The sequence below is a fragment of the Neovison vison genome, chromosome 10 (genome assembly GCF_020171115.1).
Source record: "Neovison vison isolate M4711 chromosome 10, ASM_NN_V1, whole genome shotgun sequence".
In the NCBI taxonomy this organism is placed as follows: domain Eukaryota; kingdom Metazoa; phylum Chordata; class Mammalia; order Carnivora; family Mustelidae; genus Neogale; species Neogale vison.
This window is the reverse complement of record NC_058100.1, coordinates 52,458,487-52,474,079: the sequence shown is the minus strand read 5'-3', so window position 1 is coordinate 52,474,079 and position 15,593 is coordinate 52,458,487. Positions and strand designations below refer to the sequence as shown.

Sequence of the window (15,593 nt, the reverse complement as noted above, 5' to 3'; positions counted from 1 at the left end):
TGTGTAAACCTGGTGATTCACAGACCTGTACCCCTGGGGATAATAATATATGTTTATAAAAAATTAAAAATTAAAAAAAAAAAACTTAACTTGAAATGGATTAAACACTTAAGTGTAAGATTGGAATCATAAAACTCCTAGAAGAAAACATAGGGACAAAACTCTTTGACATCAGCCTGAGAAATGATTTCTTGTATATGACACTAAAATCACAAAAAAATAATAAAAATAAATAAGTGGGAGTCCATGAGACTAAAAATCTTCTGCCTAGCAAAAGAAATCATTGACAAAATAAAAGGCAACCTATGGAAGCAGAGAAAATATTTGCATACCACATATCTGATGAAAGATTAATACCCAAAATACATAAGGAACTTACTAACAAAAGTCAAATAATATAATTTTAAAAATTGGCAAAGGACCAGAATAGACATTTTTCCAAAGAAGACATACAGGTGGCAAACAGGTACATGAAAAGATGATTAACATCACTGATCACTGGGAAATGCAAATTAAGACCATAATGAGATATCACCTTACACCTGTTAGAAGGGCTATTCTCAAAAAGACAAGAGATAACAAGTGTTCGTGAAAATGTGGACAAAAGGGCAACCCTTGTGCACAGTTAGTGGAAATGCAAATTGACATAGCTCCTACGGAAAACAGTATGGAGATCTCAAAAAAATTAAAAACAGAATTACCACATGATCTAGTGATTCTCCTTCTGGGCAAATATTTGAAAATACTGAAATCACTATTTTGAAAAGATATCTGCCTTACCATGTTCACTACAGCATTATTCACAATAATTTAAATATGAAAGCAACCTAAGTGTCCATTGACAGGTGAATGGATAAGGAAAACGAGGTTTCACAATGGAATGTCATTTATACATACACAATGGAATGACATTCAGCCATAAAGAAGAAAGAAATTCTGCCATTTGCAACAGGATGGATGGACCGTGAGGGCATTAAGCTAAGTGAACAAGTCAGGCAGAGAAAACAAATACTGTATGATCTCACTTAAATGTGTGACATGATTAAAATCAAAGCTCACAGCAACCAAGAAAAGACTGGTGCTTGCCAGAGACAGAGGAAGGGGGGAAATGGTTGAAGGTGCTCAGAAGGTACAAATTTCCAGTCACAAGACAAGTAAGTTCTGGGCCTGTAATGCACAGCACGGTTCCCACAGGTAACAATACAGTATTATATATTTGAGAGCTGCTAAGAGAATTGATCTTAAAAGTTCCTTCACAAGAAAAAAAACCTGTAACTACGTGAGATGATGAATGTTTAAACTTACTGTGGTGCTCATTTTGAAGTATATATTCATCCTTCTATCTATCATCTATCTATATACATATAATCATTATGTTGTACACCTTAAACTTATACATTGGTATATGCCAATTACATCTCAATAAAACTAAGAGAAAAAATAAAGAATAACTGAAAACCAAATGCCAATGTGAAAAAAAACCAAACTAGACCTCAAGGGGAGGATGTTATAAAATTTAGTCAGCTGGTCCCTATGCAACAGTTGTTACTTACCATAACATTTCTAGGGGGAAAAAAAAGCAGGCTAAGTAATAGTATATAACACATTCTTTATATCCACCTTGCTTAAAGTAGAAACATTTTCTTTGCTTACTTAAATTTATTGCTCATGCATGGCATATAAATTATGAAATAATAAGCTAATCAAATTTCCCTTAAAACGCTGGCTTTCTGTAAGATGTTATGTGCTGCTCCCATTTTAAAACTCCATGACCATCTTACTAAAAACAAACAAGCAAACAAACAGAAAATTAAAAAAAACAACAAAACCCCCAAATAGACTTGAAAATGTCCTCTTAGAGATTTATTTCCTTTTACTACAATAATATACTGCATCACTGGTAAAGATGGTAAAATTTGTTTGTGTAGGAGTATTCTTATTTCCACAGAATCTGAGAAATTTCTTCTTACACTTCCACTGGCCGTTCTCAACTAGAAATCAATTTCAAATGCTTATTTTAGTAGTTTGACTTTTTCTCAACTAATTAAGATATATAGTGGAGAAATAATCAGTGAATGGAGAACAACACAAGTTCCAGAGCTAAGTCCCTTACCTGTCACTTCACAGGTCAGTGTAATACTCTGCTTCTCTTTTACCTTCACATGTTCCAATGTATTTTCACCCACAATGCGAGGTGGCACTAAAGAAAAAGAAAATTAAATGAATAAAAAAAATCAGAAAAAGTAAGCAACAATTCTAACAGCAGTGTTGTTATTCCAGAAACATCTATGTTTATATATTTATTAAGCTATAACCTTTAAAACAAACCCCCAAATTATCATTATTTGTTTACCAGAATAATGTCATAAAACCATTTTGATCAATTCTAATTTTAAGATATAAACTTATATGTCTTGTATTCAATTATAATGAATTTTATTGTAACAGAAGTTATAAAGTCTGGATAAAAATGTCAACAAGTAAAAAAAAAGTCAACAAGTTAATAAGAACATTTATTAGACATTTATTTCTTCCACTGTAACTCTGATAAGTATTCACGTTAAAAAAGTTACCAGTCTCAACAGTTGTGAACTGAAAAGACACAGAATTTCAGCCATTTTAACACAACTGATCACATCCAAATTATTCTAACATTGAATTACTGCCAAGAGTGTCAGTCCAGGGGCCAAAAAATACATAAATGTGAGATCAAGCTGTAGATAAAATTTAACTATATCCAGAATGTATTAAGCAAATTACATTGTTTTTCTAGATATTGAAAATTATAAAAATACCTAATACTGAAAGCCCAAAGATTTTTCTTTCTTCACCAGCTGCATTCCTTACAACACAAGTATACTGGCCAGCATCTTCTACTCTGGTCTGCATCAACCGCAGCGTCCTGCCTCCTGGGGAAGCAAACCACCAGATGACTCAAAAAGAAATCTGTGACTTTACCAGTTGGCCAAGTAATGTTCAATTTGGATACAATTCAGTCAATATACTTCAAAGGACTTTAACATTCATTAATATCAAGCTTTTAAAAAATCATATGCTTTAAGCCTATAGGAAGCAGAAAAGATAATTCAGAAGAATTTTCTGGTTCAAAGGCTAAAAAATAAATACAATGCTAGGTGACAACAAGCAAAAATATGGAGTTTCAGAGATGTGATGTTTGAACATAATCTCAAGAGGCAAGTATATATAAAGATTGATTTATTTATTTGAAAGAGAGAGAAAGAAAGAGAGAGCATGAGCAGAAGGGGCAGGGAGAGGGAGAGAGAATCTCAAGCAGACTCCGCACTTAGCGCAGAGCCTAACATGAGGCTCGATCTCATGACCCTGAGATCATGACCTGGACCAAAACTAAGAGTCCGATGCTTAGCCGACTGCACCACCCAGGTGCCCCAAAGGCAAGTTTATTTTACTACAGGGAAGAGTTAAGAGACACTATTATAGGTAGAGTATGAATGTGGATAGAGAGTAGAAAGCAGATGTGAGTTTGGTACTTAGAGGAGAGCAGGTGGAGCAAATAGAGACAGATGAGGCTAGCTGGGGTAATGGTTGGTAGATGCCTAGACTCTGTGGGCCCTTGAATGCTATGCTAAGGAACCTGGACTTTACTGTGTTCACTTAAAGCTATGGAAGTGTGCAAACAAACAAACAAAAAAGACTTGTGCTTTAGAAGGACAGCTATGACAGGATGGTTGAGAAAAGATTCCCAGTTTGCCACTGAGTTGTGAAATGGGAATGTGAGAAAGGGGTCTACACCAGCACCCCAGATTGGGATGACATCAGTATGGGAGGAATGGGAGAAACCCCAAAGACCTAACTACTGGTTTTCAATGGCGTCTCGTGGAATCCTAGAATTATTTCGATCCAAGTCTAGAAGGGGTGCCTTGATTCGCTTGTGCAATTCTGCTTTATTACTTTTTATATTTTGAACATTATGTAATAAAGGTTACACTTCTTCATGCAAGAAATGCTTGTAAACTTAGAGGGCCACTCTCACTTGAGAAAGGGTGGGATTTGGAAAGAAACTCCATCGAAGGACAAACGAAGAGGAGCCAGAAAATGGGCCGGAAACAAAGCCTGCAGAGAACAAACAGGCCCTGACAGAGTCCTTGAAATCGTTTGAGAAGTAAATTTTCAGGAAAAAAAACAAAAAAGTAAATCATGTCTTAGATTTCACAATGCTTTCCTACCTGGTATATTTTTGCTTGAAACCCTGAACTGGAACTAAAACAAATCGAAGTGGTAGAACATGAAATTTTCATGTGAATATTCACCGGGCTCTAGGTTTGTCAGGAAATCCATCTGTTTTCTCTTTTTCTAAACACAACAAGCTGTCACTGAGCTTTTCCTAGAAGCAACCTCCCCATCCTCAATGGTTGAAAGGTAAACTCGGTAGTAACTTATTTATATAAACAAAGCTGATTACAAGAATTCATTTTTTCCTCCCAACTGCATTTAAATAAGGAAAGTTAAATACAGAAATTATCTAAACATGTAAAAAAAAAAAACCCTCGTGTTAATTAGGCGAGGGGTCAAGCACTCACTGCTACTTCAGGTTAGTGAGACCATAACATGATTCCAGTTGAGAGATATTCGATCAGTACAGCTGTTAAGAGTTACTGCTAGCTCTGCGAACCTCAGCCTCCTGCCTCATGATCTTTCTCTCATTTCCTGGTCCTCTCACTTAATCCAGTGAAAAACAACAAAAGGATCGGATAGTAAGTTCTACTTAAATGGAGATGTTTCTGGTACCTATTAAATTCTTATAGCAGCTATCTGTTCTTGGCAGAAAACTTCCTAACAATGACAGGGTCTCCAGAAAAATACTGCTTTCAGAAAATCTGTACTTAAAGTCGCAGAAGAATTCATCTTAATGGAATAGAAGTGTACAGAAGACCAATGACCAAGCAAGTCATATGCCATTCATCTGATTCTCATTCATCTATTGCACAAGACACATGTTCAGACTCTAAAACTGAATGACTCCTTTGGCAGCGTCACAAGGTCAAATACTTTTAATGTGTTCACTCAGGGATCTCCAGCTGCTAGTCAAGAAAAACAAAACTAAATAAAACCAAAATGCCACTCCCATAAATCTATAATAAGGCAGAGTTCCTCACTCTTTGTGATAGCGGTACATCACAACGATCTTGCCTTTTTCATTTCCAGGAGCCCTGATGTAGCTATTATATTTAAAAAGAGTCCTACTTTTTCAGGGATTTCAAGAATTTTAAAATGTCAAAGATATGAGGATAATCTCAAGACAGGAAGATAATGGGCTCGGGATTTTGGTAACTAAAGTGTAATAAAACCTTTGCCATTAGTACACATTTCCTAAGATCAGCAGAGACTGGGACACCTGTGCAAAGGAAAACAGTGTAGTAAGGAAATAGGAAAATTTCCCAGGATAGGGACACCTAGACCTTTCACTCAGTTGTCTGTGGCAATGGCAAACATATATTGGATGTTACCATATAAGTAGGTGCTATGTTAACTGCTTTCTGTACATGGACCCATTTCATCTTTACAAAAACCGTAAGAGGCAAATACTATTAATACTTTCACTTTATAAATAAAAAAATGGAAGTTAGCAAAGTTATGGAACTTGCTTGAGATCATGAATCTCATGAGAATTATGGGCAATAAATATAATAATGATAGCAATACATACTCATCATCAAGTTACTATCATTTACAGACCAACATTTTTTTTTCTTTTTTTCAATTTATTTATTTTCAGAAAAGCAGTATTCATTATTTTTTCACCACACCCAGTGCTCCATGCAAGCCGTGCCCTCTATAATACCCACCACCTGGTACCCCAACCTCCCACCCCCCCGCCACTTCAAACCCCTCAGATTGTTTTTCAGAGTCCATAGTCTCTCATGATTCACCTCCCCTTCCAATTTCCCCCAACTCCCTTCTCCTCTCTAACACCCCTTGTCCTCCATGCTATTTGTTATGCTCCACAAATAAGTGAAACCATATGATAATTGGCTCTCTCTGCTTGACTTATTTCACTCAGCATAATCTCTTCCAGTCCCGACCATGTTGCTACAAAAGTTGGGTATTCGTCCTTTCTTTTTTTTTTTTTAGCATTCTTTTTTTTTTCCCAATTTATTTATTTTCAGAAAAACAGTATTCATTATTTTTTCACCACACCCAGTGCTCCATGCAAGCCGTGCCCTCTATAATACCCACCACCTGGTACCCCAACCTCCCACCCCCCCGCCACTTCAAACCCCTCAGACTGTTTTTCAGAGTCCATAGTCTCTCATGGTTCACCTCCCCTTCCAATTTACCCAAATTCCCTACTCCTCTCTAACGCCCCTTGTCCTCCATGCTATTGGTTATGCTCCACAAATGAGTGAAATCATATGATAATTGACTCTCTCTGCTTGACTGATTTCACTCAGCATAATCTCTTCCAGTCCCGTCCATGTTGCTACAAAAGTTGGATATTCGTTCTTTCTGATGGAGGCATAATACTCCATAGTGTATATGGACCACATCTTCCTTATCCATTCATCCGTTGAAGGGCATCTTGGTTCTTTCCATAGTTTGGCGACTGTGGCCATTGCTGCTATAAACATTGGGGTACAGATGGCCCTTCTTTTCACGACATCTGTATCTTTGGGGTAAAGACCCAGGAGTGCAATTGTAGGGTACAGACCAACATCTTGAAAAAACAGAGGGACCTTATTTAAACCTAATTGAAACACTAGGAAAGGATCTTCTCTGAAAAAGCTCTTCAAAAGTGGAAATTTAAACTTCATTGGAACAAATTTGAAAGTAGAAGATTACTTACTCTTGAAAATAGTTCACCTCGACTTTAAACAATATAAATGTTTTTAAAGTTGCTTATATTCAGACCGATATCTGTCCCTAGAATGTTTCATACTGGCATTGCTTTTAACCTCTGGAACTAGACAAAACCCACACAATCTTTTTCTATGCCATGGTTCTTCAAGTATTTGAATTTAATTTTCACTATGTAACCATAAGGTTTCACACAGTTTATTTTTCCAGGTTAAATACAATCAGAAATGTAAATAATTTACCATCATGGTTACCCTTCTTTGAAAATATTGTCAACAAATCCTTCCTCTAGTCTTCCTAATGAGTAAGTTGGAATACAACTGGTCTCCTCCTTTTTTTATACATGAAAATACATTTTATTAATGTGGTAAAACACTGCATTTATTTTCTTGATAACCACATTACACTGCTAATGCATACTGAATAACAAACACAATTCAGAGATCTTATCTGAAGAATTCTGAAGCTATATGTAACCTATATTTTCATCATTTTAAAAAATTTTATTTGTTTCTTTTAGAGAGAGAGGGAGTGCAAGCAGGGTGATGGGCAGAGGGAGAGAGAGTAGGAGAGAACTCCCTGCTCAGCTCTAGCCCAGTGCAGGACTTGATCTCACAATCATGAGATCATGACCTGAGAGGAAATCAAGAGTAGGAGGCTTAACCCACTGAGCCACCCAGGCGCCCTTCATCATTGTTTTTTGTTTTTTGTTTTTTTTTAAAATGTAAGCACAGGAGTTTATTTAACTTTCATTTTCTAAATTTTTTATTTTTTTAAAGATTTTATTTATTTATTTGATAGAGAGAGATCACAAGTAGGCAGAGAGGCAGGCAGAGAGAGAGAGGAGGAAGCAGGCTCCCTGCTGAGCAGAGAGCCCGACGCGGGACTCGATCCCAGGACCCTGAGATCATGACCTGAGCCGAAGGCAGCGGCTTAACCCACTGAGCCACAGTTTCTAAGGTTAAACACAAATGTTCCAGGGTGAGGTGTGTCTGAATACAGATGTCTTCACTCAACACATTGGGTATTCTTCAAAGTGTTCAAGCCTTTTCTTAACCACAGCTTGGCAAGATTGTTTTCTTGGTCTGTATCCAAATCATTACTAAAGGGGCGAAGCGCAGACGCCTGGGGCATGGCATCAAGACCCCTCTCTTCATGCTTGCACTGGTCCATAAAGGATAAGCTAATAGACTTTCTTACATAATCAGATGAGAAATAAGCTGAATAATGATAAAGTCCTAACTCACAGGAAACTATCTTATCCTGGAAATACAAATCTCAATCAGATGAAATACTTGGTTAATGGAGATTTGTCATACAATATGGTTTGTTCTAGACTCTGGCTTCAATTGCAGCACTTCTTTTTGTCCTCACTTTTCAGATGGGTTGGTACTCATTGAAGCATGAATGACGTCCCCATGATTTAAGTAATAAGCAAGTGCCAAGATTAATAGGATCTACAGATAACTGGAGATTCCCCTGACTCCTTTTCATGTAGCATCTGATGTCCTTCTAAATATTTTTTTCTTAATAGGATCAGCACTAGAGTAAGTCACTAGATCAAAAAGAAAAAAATGAAATACAGAGAAATTAAGGGGAAACTGTGGCCATATGAAGCTAACCAGATTGTCAGGGTATAAAAATTTCTAATACCTGAAAGAATTCTCACAGAACTGCTAAGGCTGACAGGCCATCCATCTTTAAGCCAGGTGATGGAAGGCAGGGGAATTCCTGAAGCTTCGCAAGTCAGAGACACTGAGTTCTTTTCCACGACACTGATATTTTCAGGTATCCCATGGTTTCCTATGATGCTTGGAGGGGCTGTATGATAGAACAAATGAGAAAAGGAATAGAAGTTAGCTAATATATATCAAACACCAAATCCTCTACAGCCTATGGTTAATAAGATAACTTCCATTGCCTGGTCAACATAAGCAAATAAGCAATCACAACAATGAGCTTATTAGAAGTAGCAATATTTTTAGTGTAACATTCCTGGAAATAAAAATGTTGCTTCTTCCCCACTCACAGCAGTAAATGACTTTCATATAGTTATTCTATTGGTGGTGAATGATTTTCTATAAGTCACTAATCTCGTCCGAAAAATCTCTAATATGGATACATGACCTTTTTATAGGCAAAATTTTCTAACAAGTAATTCCAATCCTAAAAATAAGCAATCAAACAAAAAAATATGCTTAATATTGAAACTTCTCTTTTACATTCTGATTATGTTAGCTTTGGCTCACATATTTGCTTCAAACTACAGGATATTAATACTGGACTTTGTGCACATCCTAAATGGATTCAGGTTATATAAGATTGTCTATGAAATTTATCATTATTTCTGTAGATTTAAAAATTGTAGGGGCACCTGGGTGGCTCAGTCAGTTACCAATCTGACTCTTGATTTCAGTTCAGGTCTTGACCTCAGGTTGTGAGTTCAAGCCCCCATGAGTTAAAAATAATGCAATTCCTAGAGATTTTATCCAAAAACTGTTAGAACTAATAAATGAGTTCATTAAAGTTGCAGGATACAAAATTAATACACAAAGTCCATTGCATTTCTATATAGTAATAATGAAATATCAGAAAGTGAAAGTAAGAAAACAATCCCACTTACAATTGCATCAAAAAGAATAAAATACATGGAATAAATGAACCATAGAAGTGAAAGACCTGTATGTTGAAGACTACAAGACAATAATGAAAGAAACTGAAGAAGGCACAGATAAAAGGATTGGGGAATAATACTGCCAAAATGTCCTACTACTCAAAGTAATATGCGTTGTAATGCAATCCCTATCAAGATTCCAAAGGCATCTTCCACAAAAATAGAAATAAACAATACTAAACCTTATATGAAACCATAAAAGACCCAAATAAAGCAATCTTGAGAAAGAACAAAGCAGGAGGCATCATGCTCTATAATTTCAAACTATTTTCTGAAGCTATAGTAATTAAAACAGCATGGTATTGGCATAAAAACAGACATATAAATCAATGGTACAGAATAGAGAGCCCAGAAATGAACCCACTCATATATGATCAATTCATTTACAACAAAGGAGTCAGGCATATCTGCTGGGGGAAAGATAGTCTCTTCAATGAATGGTGCTGGGAAAATTGAATAGCCAAAGGCAAAAGAATGAAATTGGACAATTACCTTACACCATACATATAAAAGAGTAATGGATTAAAGACTTGAACATAAGACATGAAACCATAAAACTCCCAGAAGAAAACATAAGCCCTTTAACACAGGTCTTAGAGATGATTTTTCGAAAGTGACATCAAAAACAAAAAGCGACGAAAACAAAAATAACTCTCGGGGCTACCTCATAGTAAAAAGCTTCTGCACAGAAAAGGAAACAATCAACAAAATGAAAAGGCGACCCACTGATTAGGAGAAAATACTTGCAAATCATATATCTGCTACGGGGCTAATATAAAAAATATATTAAGAATCCATATAATTCAATACCCCAAAACAAGCAATCAATTAAATATGGGCAAAGATATGAATAATTATTTTTCCAAGAAAGACATACAGATGGTTAGAAGGTGCATGAAAAGGTACTTAACATTATTAATCAACAGGGAATGCATATCAAAAGCACAATGCGATATTACCTCACACCTGTTTGAATGGCTATTATCAAAAAGACAAAAAATAGCAAAGGGATGATGAAGAGAAAAGAGAATCACTGGGCCCTGTTGGTGAAACTGTAAATCCATGCAGCCACTGTGGTAAACAGGTTTTTTGAGGTTCCTCAAAAAATCAGAATTAGAATCACCATATGATTCAGCAATTTTACTTCTAGGTATTTATATGAAGAAAACAAAAACACTGCCTTGAAAAGATACATGCACCCCCTATGTTTATTGAAGCATTATTTATAACAGCCAAGCAATGGAAACAACTCATGTCCAATGATGGATGACCAGATAAAGGAATTATAGGATATATATACAATGGATTATTATTCAGCCATTAAAAAAAAAAAAAAACAGAATGAAATCTAGCCATTTGTAACAACGTGGAATTATCTCAAGGGCATTATGCTAAATGAAATAAGTCAGACAAAAAGATAAATACTGTATGATCTCTTAGAAGTGGAATCTAAAAATGGGTATCAAGGAGGGCATGTGTTGTGATGAGCACTGGGTGTTCTATGCAACTAATGAATTATTGAACACTACATCAAAAACTAATAATGTACTATATGTTGGGTAATTAACATAATAAAAAAGATACTGATAATAGTTAAAAAAAACCTAAAACTAAAAAGAAATAAAAACAAACAAATAAATAAATACAACCAAGTTCATAGGTACAGAGAACAGTTAGCCATGGGGGGTGCGGGCAAACTATTTTTGCTTTTGTTTATAGTTTAAATAAACTGCATTTAAAAAAAATTAAAATTGCAATTCAAATTATATGCATACGAATAACTGTCCTTGAGTACGTGTACACTTGGTCTATTCCTTTTGACATTTATGACTCATTAATTGGAATATTAAAGCTGACTTCAGTACAACTCACGAGCAGCTGATACTGAGTCAGTAAATTCTAAGGAACTTAGGCTTATACTAACCAAGACAGCAAATTTGGAAAACATAGAATCAAGGGCTATTACTTGGGATAGCATTGGTTCAAAAGTACTTGAAGAAGACAATTAGACAATTAAACCTACTTTACTATGTGCTTTTCTGAGAGAACATCTAATGTCTGTCTGTTTCAGCAAGGGAAAAAATGGGAGGTCAAGCACAGAAGGGTAAGTGATGAGACCGGTCCAGAGAAAAGGTACATATGCAGAAAATCACAGACTACAAATAAAGGATTCAACACTGACAGCTTATGTTTCCCATCGAGGATGCTACAGATTATAATAGCCAGAGAACAGATTTATTGAGCTTCTTTATACTTACTATGTACACTTAAGTCATATTTTCTGTCAGTCATTCCTGCTACATTCACAGCAACACACACATAACGGCCTGTGTCAGATACATGAATGTTCTTCAGCTGAAGGATGCGACCTTCATCCAATATTTCCATTCCCCTTCCCTTCGTCAAAGGGCGGCCATCTTTCATCCAGGTCACTTTTGGCTGAGGAATACCCTGCACCTCACACTCCAAGGAAATACCCTTCCCTCGAGTAACAGTGATTTCAGTAGGGTGGCTGCCACTATTGGATATAGTTGGTCGAACTGAAAAAAAAAAAAAAAAGTAAAGTAGAAAATATCTGCTTCAAGTCTTGCATAGGAATTTGTATCAGTCAAAGTTAAAGTCATTTTTTTAAAAAGATTTTATTCATTTATTTGACAGAGAGAGATCACAAGTAGGCAGAGAGGCAGGCAGAGAGAGAGAGGAGGAAGCAGGCTCCCTGCTGAGCAGAGAGCCCGATGCGGGACTCGATCCCAGGACCCCGAGATCATGACCTGAGCCGAAGGCAGCGGCTTAACCCACTGAGCCACCCAGGCGCCCCTTAAAGTCATTTTTGATGTTGAAACATAAAGTACTAAGAAAAGGCCCAGGGCTAATTGACATGACATTGCTATACTGAGAGGCAGAATTCCTTTCTAATGTTTCTAAATGTGGTTGTGCTTGAAATAAAACTATCAACACAGCAAGAAAATTTTTGTGTTTGCTACTTTTCCTTATTTTTAACAAGTTATATGAATGCTTGAACCTATCTTTCATAGCCCTAATTTACAGAAGCCTTCCTCGTATTAACATTAAAATAGATATGATAACCTCACTCACAATCAGTTCCTTTCTTTTTTCTACCCTCTAGCCTCCATGACAGGAGTTGAAAAGCTAAGACTGTTTCTCAGTCTTCCCTAAAAAGGAGGTGGTCACATGAATCAGTTTGGGCCTATAAAATCTAAATAAAGATCTCCTTGGTAAGCGTGGGGGATGAGGGGAATCGATTGGGAATTTTTTTTGCTGTCCTGATGAAAGAAAAACACACCACTTCTTATCCTTATTTTTGCCTTCAATGTGGACTTGATACTACAGTTGCTGCAATGATCTTGAGACCACAGAGCTAGGAGCAGGAGAAGCCTAGATCTCCTATCTTGATATGAGTACAGTTCTGATCAACTCCAGTGACCACCAACCTCAGGCTTCTCATTCTGTGAGAGAATAAGTCTCTAAGTGGTTAACCCACTGATCACCAGTTATTCTGTAGATTTGCTGCTGAATTTACCTGATACTTATTCTAAGAAAAAAAAAATTAGACCAATTCGAAAACATAGGTACGTGGGAGAAGAAACATGGGCCAGCATTAGCCATCTTGGCAGTGAGTGTCAGTCCTACTACAATCAAGCCATGTGACCTTGGTCAATCATGGAAACCTCTCTGGGCTTCGATGACTACATATGCAAAATGGAGACAATAATTTTGTTTCACATCATAGTTCATGTAAAGGTTAAATGAGATAATGTGAACATTTAAAACACTTTAAAATCTTATATGAATTAAATATACTTTAAAATGAGGTATTTTTACATTTTGCAAATATACCCTATGATACAATGCCATCTCTCCCCATTCCACACATCCACTCTCCTGCCCACGATACATTACAGCCACATTGATGGGTCTTCTATCCGCATGCTGATGCAGTGCACAGCTGTGTTGTTAAATGAGTAACAGACAGAAATAAGCAACTGTTCTTTATGTCAACACAGTTTAAATTTGTGAGTCTTATGATAGGTATATTATAGCCATATTGCCTTGAAGGTATCTTAAAGATATAAAGAAAAAGCAAAAAGGAAAGACAGAAAGATTAAAAGAAAGTCTGGCTAATCAATAATTTACTGTAGACTTGCAGATCGTAGTCTTTCTTAGCAGTTCCAGCAACATTTGATGCCACACATGTGTACAGCCCTGCATCAGATTTTTCCGCAACTGAGATCTGTAACTGTCTGCCTCCAGATAAAGTTCTGACTCGCCCTGCAGAATCAGTCAGCACTGGCAAGCCTGCAAAGAAAACAAAATGCCAGAATATGAAGCAAAAATATATAGCATTTTGTGTACACACTCTGATAAGTACGTTTATTTACATCTTAGTTCGAAGACCTAAAAGACACCCACCATTTTTTTTTTTCTATTCACTGAAAACTTTGGTACTTCTTACCTAAAAGACAGAAGACACTGTAAAATAATCCTATGCAAAAAGGAGGAGGAGAAGGAAGGAGAAGAGGGGCAACAGGGAAAATAGGTATTTACCAAGATTGTCTTCGGCAAATTTTTCTTTCAATCAACATTGCATTTGAAAGTGTACTTAGAAAAATTAAGTAAAATCTTAAAACAGTAAAACAAAATTATTTTAAAAATCAACAAAAAATACTGGGCGCCTAAGTGGCTAAGTCAGTTAAGAGTCTGCCTTCAGCTCAGGTCATGATCCCAGGATCCTGGGATCGAGCCCTGGCTCAGGCTCCCCCCTCATCGTTGCAAGTCGTCTTCTCCTTCTCCCTCTGTGATCTCTCTCACCCTCACTGTCTCTCAAATAAATAAATAAAGTCTTAAGAAAATCACCTAAAATATAGATGATCTGTCTGATACTTAATGGATACAAATAAATATTTATTGATGAACAAATTGATAATTTGGTCAACCACAAAATTCAATCTTAACATACATTGCAAAACTGTCACAAATACAGCAAAAATGTTATAGAAAATATTTTTAAAGCTTATTCTCAAGATGATAAAAGAATTCTTTGAATGGGGGATTCAGGTTATAAAGCAATCAACTAATCCAGAAAAGTTAATTCTTTTCTGAAGAACAGTTTTAAAACTGAATATTTTCAGATAGATAGTCCAGAAGTTACCACGTGCTTTAATATAAAGCAATCATGGTATCTAGAATTTTATTTTGCAAACCCCAGGAAAGTTGGTTAATAAATTGACATGTTTGTCAAACAACACATAGACTCATTTAACATTTATATTTAATTTTATAAATGTTGAGGATGAAAACTGACCTTTCTTCTTCCAAACAAGATTTGGGGGTGGAATACCACTTGATTCACACAATAAACTAATGAGATTCCCTTCAATGACTGTGAGTTGAGCACGTTCATCAGAACCATAAATATTTGGTGGTACTGAAAGAGGAAAAAATACTATATTATATTAACTTTACATAAAATTTCCTTAATATTTTACATATAAAAAAAGGTTCCTATTCAAATGACATAAGGGAATAATTAGCCCTTGAGGCTGACATATCAATACTACATTAAAAGTCAACTGTAAGACACAGAATAAATACCTATTAGCAAACTTCCTGTCTTTACAGACAGAAACTTAACAAAATACTCAGAAGCTAATGTATTGTAGATAATTACACTTTTTGCATAAAAAAGCTAAAGCGCCTACCAAATTTACACTTAACTGTCATTTCTGCTCAGCCAGTTTTGATGTCTTAGCAGCTGAACAGAACTGGAAAACATCAGGCTTACAATATGATGGTAAAGGAGAGACATAGGGTTTGACCTAAGAAATGGATATGTTACCTATTCTAGAATGCACAGCCTGCCTCCCCACTGTTCTCTAGTTTCTCTTTGGAACGTTTAAATGAACGCTGACTACCCATGATTCTCTCAAGGAGGTCGAGTCTGCCTTTGCTGGCTGATGTCTCCTCTCCAGTTGCTTCTCTGGTGGCCACATTATCAGGGGCAGATGCTTCTCTTCCAAGCTCGTGGGAGTTGAGGAGTGGAAGAATCCTTCTTCCCCCTCAATAG

The 15,593-nt window shown here is 36.3% G+C and overlaps 1 protein-coding gene across 2 annotated transcripts in view; it reads right to left on the bottom strand.

Moving 5' to 3' along the window:
* Nucleotides 1-15,593, bottom strand: part of HMCN1 (hemicentin 1) — a 470,681-nt gene that overhangs the window by 125,312 nt on the left and 329,776 nt on the right. For both annotated transcript variants that reach the window (XM_044267297.1, XM_044267296.1), the window contains 6 exons: nt 14,832-14,954; nt 13,664-13,825; nt 11,767-12,048; nt 8,488-8,655; nt 2,796-2,909; nt 2,114-2,200 (listed from right to left, as the gene is read on the bottom strand). In XM_044267297.1, coding sequence (XP_044123232.1) covers nt 2,114-2,200; nt 2,796-2,909; nt 8,488-8,655; nt 11,767-12,048; nt 13,664-13,825; nt 14,832-14,954 — 936 coding nt within the window. The remainder of the gene's footprint in view (nt 1-2,113; nt 2,201-2,795; nt 2,910-8,487; nt 8,656-11,766; nt 12,049-13,663; nt 13,826-14,831; nt 14,955-15,593) is intronic.